The 13,153-nt window shown below is 42.8% G+C and overlaps 1 protein-coding gene across 2 annotated transcripts in view; it reads left to right on the forward strand.

Moving 5' to 3' along the window:
* The window catches only part of lrp5 (low density lipoprotein receptor-related protein 5), a 50,635-nt gene extending 42,892 nt beyond the window's left edge, over window positions 1–7,743 (forward strand). The window contains exons 14-24 of one of the 2 annotated variants that reach the window (XM_055934491.1): window positions 367–563; window positions 870–1,084; window positions 2,596–2,786; window positions 3,618–3,827; window positions 3,986–4,111; window positions 4,236–4,472; window positions 4,650–4,760; window positions 4,912–5,157; window positions 5,292–5,434; window positions 5,602–5,699; window positions 5,809–7,743. In XM_055934491.1, coding sequence (XP_055790466.1) covers window positions 367–563; window positions 870–1,084; window positions 2,596–2,786; window positions 3,618–3,827; window positions 3,986–4,111; window positions 4,236–4,472; window positions 4,650–4,760; window positions 4,912–5,157; window positions 5,292–5,434; window positions 5,602–5,699; window positions 5,809–6,070 — 2,036 coding nt within the window. In that variant the 3' untranslated portion in view covers window positions 6,071–7,743. The remainder of the gene's footprint in view (window positions 1–366; window positions 564–869; window positions 1,085–2,595; window positions 2,787–3,617; window positions 3,828–3,985; window positions 4,112–4,235; window positions 4,473–4,649; window positions 4,761–4,911; window positions 5,158–5,291; window positions 5,435–5,601; window positions 5,700–5,808) is intronic. The other variant, XM_055934492.1, reaches the window with a different exon arrangement.
* The last annotated feature ends 5,410 nt before the right edge of the window (window positions 7,744–13,153 follow it).

Genomic DNA, 13,153 nt, shown 5'->3' on the forward strand with positions numbered 1-13,153 from the left:
GTCTGTCTACAGCCCTCGGCCATGCAAAACCCCAAACACATGTCTGTCTGAATCATGCCATGAGCAAACCTCAGACTTTCACTGAGGCCTGATGTGGACACAAGTGTTAGAAAGGAGGTTGCTGTGCACATATCCCAGCTTGAGCATTCCTCTGCACTTGGCAGGGGATGAAGGCTCTGTCTTTCTACATGAGTCTGTTTTTCTTTCTTACTGTTGCATACTTCCCTGGCCTCTGGGGATCACTGATTACTGCATTCTAGTAAGCGGATTACAGTCATGGAGAGGTTGGTAGGAGAAGGGGGAACGAGAAAGATTTGTTTGGATTGCGCCTGCTGACCTCTGTCCCCCCCCCGGCTTTCTCTCTAGCCCCCTCCAGCTTCCTCCTGTTCAGCCAGAAGGCCTCCATCAGCCGCATGGTTCTGGGGGAGCAAAGCCCCGACATCATCCTGCCCATCCACGTGCTCCGCACCGTCCGGGCCATCAGCTATGACCCCCTGGACCACCTGGTCTACTGGGTGGACGGACGACAGAACATCAGGAGGTCCCGCGACGATGGCACACAGGTGCGAGAGCATTAACAGGACCACGGGCCAGAATGTTAACCTGCTTGTACCAACAGCACATTTTAAGATACTATGTCATGTGATTTCCAACAGACACTAACTATGCTTGTCACCTTCCAGTTGACATATAGAGCAGGCTACTGTATCAAGGCGATGACAGAGTTATAACACTTAATTTGATTGACATCAGTACAGCCATCAGCCACAAATGAATTTGTATGAACACTGGAAATAACTTTGACCATGTGAAACTGTTGTAGGCCCCTTTCTCTGATGTGTATCTGTTTCTCCTTTCTCCTGTTCCAGTCATCAGTGGTGGTGTCCACCACTTCCACCCACCAGCAGCAGCCTGACAAGCAGCCCCACGACCTGAGCCTGGACCCCTACAGCCGTACTGTCTACTGGACTTGTGAGGCCACCAACACCATCAACCTCCAGCGCCTAGACGGAGATGCTGTGGGCGTGGTGCTGAGGGACGAACACGACAAACCCAGAGCCATCGTTGTCAATGCAGAGAAAGGGTGAGAGGGGAGGGTGGAGTCATGGCGGAGGCTGAATAAAACAAAATACTGCTTCATACTGTCGCACTGGTTGAGGCAACTGTGAAGATGGAGGCAGACTGACTCAATAACTGCATTTAGAGATGGCAACATTTCTATTTGAAATCTACCCCATAAGTGGTGGACTTGGGAATGGAAAACAGGGGGAACTCACTCGAAAGCTTTTTAAAATATACAGGACTTCCAAAATATATCAGGGACAGGGCGTGGCACGCCTCCAAGCAGCAGAGTAATTAGTGGGTGATCAGGTGTTTAGTGATGTGGTGTTGACAATTTGACTTGGACGCTCCGTGGAGCTCTGTTTATTTTCCTTCCATAGGGCAGGGAAGGAACCACAGCCCTAAGTAAGTACGAGGCTGAGATGTCGGGCCATGTGTGCAGCAGATGGTTGTGCATATTGTGCTCTGCTGCCTGAGCTTCTCTTCTCTCCTCACCTCTAGCCTAGTGGAGCAGTGGTATGTTCAGGGCCATGGTCAGGCCCTGGCAAGCTGCGCTGTAATTGTGATGCCCATTGTTCATGCGGCTGCCCTCCACGTTAGCTTCTATTTTGGGCTCTTTGTGGCTTGGCCTGGATGTGACAGAGGGGACTTATTCCATAGGAGTAACCCAAAGTCAAAGAAGTAAACAAATCATCATGAGACGTGTTTATTATCTCAACGAGCGTGGCCAGAAAGGAACAAATTTAAAACTTATGGCAACCAGCTGACAATTTTGAGAATTTGACATGGTCTTGAAGTTTTGTATGTTAGGGAATCAAATGCAACTTTCAAATGTCTCTCTTTGGGCCTGGAAAGCAGTAGATAAACATTGAAGATATTTGGCTCAGTAAAGCTTACAGGCAGGTTGAAAATCTGTCAGGATAAATTTCTCCCACTTTCCCTTGAAGTGACATCTTCCAGATTTACTCAAAGCATTCTGGTGTTACATTAGTATGTCAATTGATTATGCTCACAGACTGCCATTTAACAATTGTTCCCTTGGAGAGGCAGAACCAAATTATAAACAGATGAGCGTTTGAGCAATAGCGTTTATTTCTCCAAGTCTTCTCAGTCCAACAAGTGTTAGGGAGGGTCTTATCAGAGCTGATAGAACCTGGCATGAGACATAACAAACCAGGGAAGGCCCACACAGATAGACAATAGCTTCTACTCCTCCAGGCTTTCAGAGAGAGGGAGAGGGGGGCTAACTGAACAGCCCTGAGCTCTAGTCTACACCCAGCACAGTACAGGGTGAAGGAGAGCCCTGCCCTGCCCACTGCAACCTTTCGGTTACTAGTCCAATGATCTAACCACTAGGCTACTTGCCGGCCCAATGTTTTGTGCTAACCTTGATAGATACTGTATATTAATGTACATCTAAAGTACTGTACACAGTTGGGGGGTTAGGCTAGAAACCGATAAAATGTCTGGCAGTATGCTTTTGTTTTGGTCGTTTTAGTTTTCTAACCTCGGACCGGCTCATCTCTCCTATAGGTACATGTATTTCACCACCATGCAGGATCGCTCTGCTAAGATCGAGGGAGCGTCTCTGGACGGGACGGAGCGGGAGTCTCTGTTCACCACGGGTCTGATCCGGCCTGTAGCTCTAGCACTGGACAACAAGCTGGGAAAACTGTTCTGGGTGGACGCTGACCTGAAACGCATCGAGAGCAGTGACCTCACTGGTGAGTCCCAGGGCTAAAGAACAACAACCATTCTAGAACCAGAGGACCAGCACTTCTAAACACTCAGCTGAAAATATATTGTTCCTTTTCGTCTGCTTCGACGGTGTTTATCTACAGCTCTCATTCTCAATAGTCACTGAAGTACACCGCAATACTACAGAAAATGACACGGAATGTTCCTCCAGTCCAAACACAGTTTGTGGTCAAATAGGGGGGAGCTGAGTTTGATCATAGGAAAATAGTAGGTAATCAGAACGGATGTGGGCCTTTAAAAAAAAACATTTAATCCTTGGTCTCTCCTAGTCCCTCCCTCACACGAGCAGAGACATCAAGGTTGTCTGGTTAAGCTCTATCATTGTCAGACAGCTGCTAGCCAAGGCCTTGTGATCCTTTCCGGTCCTGGTGCAGAGAGAAAGGTTTGATGTCTGCCTGGTGGCTGATGAGCTCACCTTTATCTGACTGTGCACATACATGTTTAGCTTCACTCCCCCTGCCTGGCCTCTGAAGTCTGGAATGGATAGGAACAAGCACCCAGACTGATTTATCCAGGCCATTTATGCACCATCGAAGACTGTCGAGTTATATAAGAGTGTATCTTTACTTTGGCTGACCATGTTTGGTCAGAGATATTGAATATTATTCAAACAAAGTTGTTTTAGTGATGGCGTCTGAAGTTGTTAGCTATATTTGGTATGATAAAGGTTAGAGCTTCTAAAGTAAGCCCTAAGGGTCTGGAAAGTAAATACGTTTGGGAGAATGCACGGTCTTTGATGATTAGGATAATGTATACGGCCCTGGTTCCGAGGAGGTCATTTCTTTTCCTCCTCCCAGGAGCCAATCGGATCGTCCTCCAGGACTCAAACATCCTGCAGCCCATGGGTCTGACGGTGCTGGGAGAGCACCTGTACTGGATCGACAGACAGCAGCAGATGATCGAGCGGGTGGACAAACTGACGGGGGAGAAGAGGACCCGCATCCAGGGTCGCATCTCCTACCTCACCAGCATCCACGCTGTGGAAGACATTGACCCTACCGAGTTTGGTAAGGCAACAGGACCCTTTGTTTAGTCACTTCCGTTGCCACAGTTTATAACAGTACCTTTGCATATGTAGTGCTGTATGTAGTACAGCAGAGTTCGGTTGACACTCTCCAGTGGCAAAAGCTAACCATCCACGTCTTTTCCTTCCTCTCCTCCAAAGCTTCTCATCCCTGTTCCCGTGACAACGGAGGCTGCTCACACATCTGCATCGCCAAAGGAGACGGGACGCCTCGCTGCTCCTGTCCCATGCACCTGGTCCTGCTGCCCAACCTGCTCGTCTGTGGAGGTACAGCACAGCCGCTGCTCTAACAAATCCAATAAGGCTTTGAGTGAACAATATCAGGTGCATTATTCCTCCACCAGGCGTTTTGCTGTGAATCTAAACGTCCTCTGCTCCTTTACCACCTCAGAGCCGCCCACCTGTTCCACAGAGCAGTTCACCTGTGCCACAGGCGACATTGACTGCATCCCCATGGCGTGGCGTTGTGACGGCTTCGCCGAGTGTGACGATAACAGTGACGAGGAGAAGTGCCCAGTGTGCTCGGCCTTCCAGTTCCAGTGTGACAAGGGCCAGTGTGTGGATGCTCAGCTACGCTGTAACGGAGAGGCAGACTGCACAGACAACTCCGATGAACAGGACTGTGACAGTACGCTCACTCAACTCAGACTGTGTACTACATATTGACACTGGGACAGTTTAGTAAACATGGACTAATGGGGTTGGGATTTAGACTGGGAGCAACAGCAACCTTGTTGTGTGGATTGTAACGATAAACCATGCCTCGTCTTGTAACGAGGACTTTGCTCTGCTCTACTCCCCTCAGCTATCTGCCTGCCCAACCAGTTCCGCTGTAACAACAACCAGTGCATCCTGAAGAAACAGCAGTGTGACTCCTACAGTGACTGTGCTGACAACTCTGACGAGCTCTTCTGTGGTGCGTTTAACTTCACTCACTGTCGCCAAAATCAAGGGAGTTTAGAATTGTCAGTTCAGAATTTACACATACCTGTATTTTGTGTCATTTTGCTCAGAATTGACAGCGGTCCGTTAAATGTATAGTAATGTCTTTGTCTGTCTGTCTGTAGAATTCCTCACCCCCTCGTCAAACGACATTCACTCATCTCACACCAGCACCATAGGCCCTGTCATTGGCATCATCCTGTCAGTGTTTGTGATGGGAGGGATGTACTTTTTGTGCCAGCGGGTCGTGTGCCGCCGTTACAAAGGTCCCAACGGAGCCTTCCCCCATGATTACATCAGTGGCACCCCCCACGTACCCCTCAACTTCATCGCCCCTAGCAGCTCACAGAACGGAACCTTCACAGGTAAAGGTCAGCAATTACACAACACTGAAAACTGCAGGTCAATTGGATGAGTGTATAGAGATCGCCTGTACTGTGACGGGATTGTTTTTACGTGCTGAAGCAGCTAGTTGTTCTGACAGACAGTGTTTTGTTTCTCTTAGGTATCTCGTGTGGGAAGTCTATCATGAGTTCTGTCAGTCTGATGGGGAGCAGCAGTAGTGGAACTCCGCTCTACGACAGGAACCATGTGACAGGGGCCTCCTCCAGCAGCTCATCCAGCGCCAAGGGAGCCTTCTATCCACAGGTATGTACCCACCTTCTCCACCCTCTTTTACCTGCACGTAGGGGACCCACCTCGTCTGTCCTATCCGAGTTGGCTCTCATACATAATTCCCATACTGAAGAAAAGTAAAAGTTCAATTGCAAATGGAGAATGGCTGAAGATATGCATGTTATTCTCTGTATTTGCAGATGCTCAACCCTCCTCCCTCTCCAGCCACGGATCGCTCCCTGTATAACGCAGACGTCTTCTATTCCTCTAACAGTCCCTCCACCACCAGGTCTTACAGGTAAGAGATCAGTTTCTCTTTGCATTATGCTACAGTCAACTTTGTTTTATTTTACAACAGATGCCAATTTACAATGTTGTCTTCTCTCCTCCATGCTTGCTCCTGAAAGGCCTTATCTAATGCGAGGCGTGGCACCCCCCACCACCCCCTGCAGCACTGACGTCTGTGACAGCGACTACACCACAAGTCGCTGGAAGAGCAACAAGTACTACATGGACCTTAACTCAGACTCTGACCCCTACCCTCCTCCCCCCACCCCCCGGAGCCAGTACCTATCAGCAGAGGAGAGCTGCCCCCCTTCTCCATCCACAGAGCGCAGTTACTTTCACCTCTGTCCCCCGCCCCCCTCACCCTGCACTGACTCTTCATGACACTTGGGGAAATAGCCATGTCTGTAAATAATTTTAAATATGAACAAATTAGATAATTCTATTTTATTCATTTCCACTGATTGCCATGGGTTAAAGTGGGGATGGGATGGAATAGGGCCAGATCAAGTGTGAAATTGTTGTACAGTGTGAATTGTATCACTTGTCTTTATCTTTCATGTTTCCCACCCTCGTTTCAGATTGAGTATCGTCCTAATTTAGAGAATACCTTCAATTTGACTCCATTCTATTGGCCTTTGTTTTTTCAGCAAAATACTTTAGAACTTCCTTCAAACAACAGATACCTATTTACGGTGACATTTAACAAGCGGACACCAATATCGATTTGAGGAAGTACTCTATTCAAAAATATTAAACTGGTTATGTGGCCAGCTAAAAGAATTTAAAAAAATTATATTGTAAATATTTGTAATTAAGTAAATAATAATTGTTTTCAAACAGCCATCATATGATTTTATTTGTGATTTGAAATTGTCCCAAGCATATGTTTATTTTACAATATACCAAAAGTGTGTTTGCTGCTACTGTACATATATACTGAGTTATAAAAACACTTAAAAAAAGAAAAAAAGAAAGCACCCAACCAAACAATTACAATTTGCGTATTAAGACTGACAATAGATCATGAAGCTATTTGACTGTTTTTAATTATTTGTCTAGCAACATTGCAATTGTTTTTTTTTGTGTAGAACAGTATTCACATGTGCATTTGTGAAATTGTGTTCATTGTTTTGAAGGAGTCTGTATGAAATAACTCATAAGAACGGCTTCATCATTGATGCAGTTGTCACCCAGAAATGACAAGGCTAGACAACCTTTTAACTCACTCGTGAATCTCTTCACTTTATCATTAAACTGATATGCCATGTCAGTGTGCTCTAATTACATATGACATATTACACTGACTATTCCTTTAAAAAAAAAAAAAAAAAGATGCCAATACGGTTGGTATTTCAGCTTTTGTCAGAGTTTTTAGTTTAAAAAAAAAAGCTGTTCCATCCTCTTCTCTAAACAATTTTACTATCCTCATACCTTTTAATTTAATTCTTTAGATTGAATTTCATCAGTGGTGAATATCATGCACCTGTAAAATCATGGCTCCATTATATTGTCTTGTTTTGAAGGTCTATGTGTACGCTCAGCAAGCTGTCAGTTGCTAAATTGAGCACTTACTTAAAAATGAACTATCCAACCAGTTATGAAATGTGAACAGTGAATGTAAAAATGACTGTTGGACGTGCAGAGGGAAATGTATATTAAATTCATACCTCTTTTAAAGCTTATTTCCAAGCTTTTTCTCAGTCATTTGTGTATAGGCAATTAACAATGGTGCTGACATAAGAAGTGAAATTAAATCATGTTCAACATTAGTGTTATGACATAGTGTCAGGCCTCCATCTTTATGTTGAACACCTCTGGCTTCTACCAGAGAGGTTGTATAGGTTCCTCAGACCTCCACAACAAAACCTGCTGCCCTGCCCATTTTAAGGCTTGTTGCTGGATAGGGAAAACTTCGACTCTACTTCATTGTGCCAGTATATAGATGCTCTCCGTACAAACTCTGTTTTGTGTTTTAAATGCCTTGTGTAATTTACACTTGTGATAATTTTTGTATCAAAAGCATTTTTATATAATAAAGGTTATATTTTAAGGAATACTTGTGTGCCTAATCTTTTAAATTAGCTGTGTCATTGTTTTATATAGTCACATGAAATGTGATATTAATTTCCATGTTGGTTAGCCAAATGGAGTTCACATTCCTGTTGAGATGGTACTGCACTGGTTATTCAGCACAGCCAGAAGAGGACTGGCCACCTGTCAGCCTGGTTCCTCTAGGTTTCTTCATAGGTTCCTGCCTTTCTAGGGTTTTTTCCCTAGCCGCTGTGCTTCTGCATTGCTTGCTCTTTGGGGTTTTAGGCTGGGTATGTATGGCTATTTTGTGATAATTGATGATGTAAAAAGGGCTTTTAAAAAAAAATACATTTCAATGACTTGTAGCTAAATGCTGCCACCATATGGAGAAAAGTTGGATCGTCCTTTTTATTTGTAAATAAATGCTTAATTTCTCTCTCTTTCCCTTTTCACAAGTGAACATCCATGTCTAAAAATATCAATCTACCCTAATTAAAGACTAGGTATGGCCACAGTATTTTGAGTGAGAGCTGAAAGATGAATATACAGCAGGTGTACTTTATTGATTGTTCTAGAAACACGTCTGTGGAGCAATTGCTGCTGCATACAATGTTCTTCAGCATAACACATCAGTCTGCAGTTCGAATAAGAAGATACAGTATGTCAATATCTGTGTTCCATTGCTGAGCCAGTGTGGTATGACACCCTCATAAACACAATAACAACCTGTGTAAGCTACTCTGTGACCTGTATTAACAAGGATTAGACTGTTTTTTTGAATATGAACAACTCCTTAAAATGTCAACTCTCATCCCTTGGGTATGTAAAACTGAAGGAAACTACATATGAGGAAACAAGTTGCTATTTAATATATTTTATGCTCTCCTTTTGCTCTATATTGCAGAAATAATTGTGCATAACATGAAAGATTCCTGTGAAACTTTTGAGTAGGTTGGTTGAGGAGAAGAAACAACTATGTAAGACTTTAGACATTTGGTGGCTGGCATTCGAGGTTACTAACAGTGAATGGTAGGGGCACATTAGGAAACTGCTAAAGTCTCCAGGTGAAGTTGCTCTCAAGGACAGGCATGTAATGACAGGTCTAAACGGGTTGTTTTGCTCATTTGGATGTCTTCCATCTCTGCTCAATGATGACAAAGGTATACTTCTCCTTTCCATAATCCCTGATGTTACCAATGATAACCCAATCACTGTTTTAGGGAGTAACAGCAAGAGATGGGTGGCCAAGGAGGTCCACAGTGTCTGCAGGATTTAAACATGACCACACCTCTAGGTAGTCTTTACTCTGCCCCCTGCATTTGTAACATAACATACTGAAGGCCTGCAATACATCACCAGATTAAGGTAATTTCCATTTTCAGTCCCTAAGGTTACAGGTTGTGATGTCACAATAAGAGAAAAACAATTCAGAGAACAAAAAAAAGAAATACTCATGACACACACACTTTACAGCAATAATAACCACGGGGACAACATCAAATCAAATCAAAAACAGCAGGTCCGGGACAAGGTAGCACGTCTGGTGAACAGGTCAGGGTTCCATAGCCACAGGCAAAACCGCATAAACTGGATCAGCGGCACGACCAGGTGGACTGGGGATGGGGACAGCAAGGAGTCATCAGGCCAGGTAGTCTTGAAGCATTGTCCTATAGCTCAGGTCCTCTGGGAGGGGAGAAAGAGAGAGATGGGAGAATGAGAGGGAACATACTTAAGTTCACACAAAACACCAGATAGGACAGACTGACCCTAGCCCCCCGGCACATAGACTATTGCAGCATAGATACTGGAGGCTGAGACAGGAGGCCGGGGGACACTGGCCCTGTCTGATGATACCCCTGAACATGGCCAATCAGGCAGGATATAACACCACTCACTTTGCCACATCACAGCCTCCACACCACTGGAGGGATATCAACAGACCACCAACTTACTACCCTGAGACAAGGCTGAATATAGCCCACGAAGATCTCCTCCACCGCACAAGCCCAAGAGGGCACAAGACGGGACAGGAAGATCACGTCAGAAACTCAACCCACTCATGTCGAGTATAGCGAAAAAAGCCTGTCACGACGTGACACACACCTCCTAGGGACGGCATGGAAGAGCACCAGTAAGCCAGGGACTCATCAGCCCCAGTAATAGGGTCAGAGGCAGAGAATCCCAGTGAAGAGAGGGGAGCCGGCCAGGCAGGACAGCAGGACAGTCTAAAATATATGCGCAATAATATGGTTTAACACTAGCAGATTAGATTTGCTTTATGCTAAGAGATGACCTTTGATCAGTTGCATGGGCTGTAAATCCTTGAGATGCAAAGGTGAGCATCTCCTGGCCTATAATACATCAATATCATCACACTGAGAAATTATATACTGGAATACACCTTTCAGGTAATCTGGTGTAATTTTCTATTATTAACTCATAACAATGAGTGGTAATCATGTAACATTCATTGTAGATTGAATCATAGACTATGCCCACAGAAGACACGTATGTCACGTGTAAGACATGCTGCATCCCCCTGTGTGCAAGAACAATAAGAGCTTATTTTTCCAGAAGTCGGGGCGGCAGGTAGCCTAGTGGTTAAAGTGTTGGACTTGTAACCGAAAGGTTGCAAGATCAAATCCCAGAGCTGACAAGGTAAAAATCTGTGCTTCTTCCCCTGGACAAGGCAGTTAACCCACTGTTCCTAGTCCCTCATTGAAAAAGAATGGACAGCCACATGCTGCCCTAACGCATATTTGTCTAAACTCATGAATATAGAAAAGTATGTTTTCAGGGTATGCATTTGGTACCACAAATCCTCTGACTGCCACAGTGATGGACATGAGGGATTTTAGACCCATGGCAAGTGCCCCAGCTACTTTTTTTTCTTTAAAAAATAATATATATTTAAAAAGATATATATATTTTTTATTTTATTTATTATTATCAACAACAAATCAATACATAAAGTACATGAGGGAACACAAGTATATATAGATTATATGTAACGGATGTGCAATGGCTAGCTAGTTAGCTGTGGTGCGCGCTAATAGCGTTTCAATCGGTTATGTCACTCGCTCTGAAATCATGAAGTAGTGGTTCCCCTTGCTCTGCAAGGGCCACGGCTTTTGTGGAGCGATGGGTAACGATGCTCCGTGGGTGACTTGTTGTTGATGTGTGCAGATGGTCCCTGGTTCGCGTCCGGGTCGGGGCGAGGGGACGCCATAAAGTTAAACTGTTACATATATAGAATGGACAATTGAGCAAGGGGGTACAATATCACATTACAATTACACAAGGACCTTAAGGGACATACATACACTTACAATTCTAACAGCTTTTTTGTTAGTAGAGTATTTAACAGTCTTAAAATACAGTTCAATTTCTTTTTGTAGGGTAAGAACATGTGTTTTTTTGTTTGTAAATTTACATTTGTGTATATGAAATTTGGCCAAAAGAATAATGAAATTAATTACATAAAAATGTTTCAGCTTATTTCTATCGTATGTAAAGAATCCAAACAGTACATCTCTCCACAATAGTGTCAAATCTTCATAAATGTGTTCAATTATAAACCTACTGATGTCTTGCCACAGTTTTATTACATGAATACAATGCCAAAAAAGATGCAACACTGTTTCTGGGTGGTCATTACAAAAGGAGCAATTTGAGTTTCCCTTAAACTTCTTCATATAGTGGTAGGCAGGATAATATTCATGAATAATTTTAAAGGAAACTTCCTTAATTTTGTTAACAAGTAGGTATGTGTGTGGCAACATCCAAACTTTTTTCCAACAGATATTATCAATAAATCTATTCCAATAAGGCATGACATAAGGTATAGATACAACATCCTGCTGAAACAAGGTTCGTATCGCTCTGTTGTTGAATGGACCAAAAGAGAAACAAATCTTTCCTACTGATGAGTCAACAGGGTCAATAGAAGGTAGGCTCTGAGGGTCAGGTCTTGACACGTTCCTGAATAACATAGCAACACCTGAGGGAATGGCATCTAAAACAATTGCAACATTTTTAGGTGTTACAGGGACCTTGTAAAATGATAAGAATTCCTTATAACTGAGTAAAAGACCCTCTGCATTTACCAGTTGGCTCACCAATAGGATATTATTTCGGAACCAATATTTTAAAAACAAATAATTATTTTTATACAATATATCCCGATTATTCCATATATAATATCTGTGTTGAGCAAAATTGTGTTTATAAATTAAGGACCATGATAAGAAAACCTGCCGATGAAAAGCAGAAAGTTTCACTGGAACTTTGTCAATATTATAATTGCAAAACAACATGAAGTTAAGGCCACCAAAAGTAGAGAAGACATGATGAGGAATACAATTCCAGATAGAAGTGGGTCTTCTTAGGAATTGTTTTATCCAATTGATCTTAAAAGTATTATTTAAACTAGTAAAGTCCAGAAAATTCACCCCACCATTCTCACAAGTGTTCATTACAACAGTTTTCCTCATGTAATGGTACGGTTTCTTCAAAGAAGGTTGAAAAGCATCTGGCCTATCTCCTTGCTTATTTTACTGTCAAGATATAAAGATAGAACGCCATATGTTAGTCTAGAGATACCTTCAGCCTTGGTTATTAGGACTCTACCTTTTAAAGATAAGTCCCTCTGTAGCCATTGATTTAGCTTCTTCTGGGTTTTTTTAATAAGAGGGTTAAAATTTAGTAAGCCTCTAGACTTCTGATCCTTTGTAATGGTTATGCCTAAATATGTAAGTTCTTATTTTACTGGAATACCATAATATGAAGGTGTCACATAATCTTTGACAGCTATGAGTTCACATTTATTAATGTTAAGATATAGACCAGACGCTTTGGAAAAGGTTTGTATCGCATTGATCGATATGGGAATTTGGTTAGCGTCTTTCAGAAAAAGTGTAGTATCGAGAGTCAGCTGGCTTATAATAATTTCTTTACCAGCTATGGAAATACCTTGTACAGGACTATTATTTAAAGAATTTGCAAGAAGTTGGGTGATTAATAAAAACAGGTACGGAGAGATAGGACAACCTTGCCTAATTCCTCTCTTTAACTCAAATCTAGGTGAGGTGTCATATTTCAATTTGTTAGAGCTGTTACTATTTGCATAGAGAGTCTTAATAGCCTTACAAAAAAAATCCCCAAAGCCAAGTCTCTCAAGGGAGTGGAAGAGAAACTGATGCTCTACTGTGTCAAATGCTTTATAAAAATCGAAAAAAAATATGAAGCTATCCTCAGTTATTAGGTCTGAGTAGTCAAGCATGTCTAATACTAGTCTGACATTGTTAGAAATATGTCTGTTCCTCATGAAGCCAGACTGTGTTTCATCAATGATTGCATCCAGAACTTCTTTAATTATTTTAGCAAGTAGTAAGGCTAATATCTTATAGTCATTATTAACAAGACAAATTGGAC

This window comes from Salvelinus fontinalis, chromosome 9 (assembly GCF_029448725.1).
Source record: "Salvelinus fontinalis isolate EN_2023a chromosome 9, ASM2944872v1, whole genome shotgun sequence".
NCBI classification, from domain to species: domain Eukaryota; kingdom Metazoa; phylum Chordata; class Actinopteri; order Salmoniformes; family Salmonidae; genus Salvelinus; species Salvelinus fontinalis.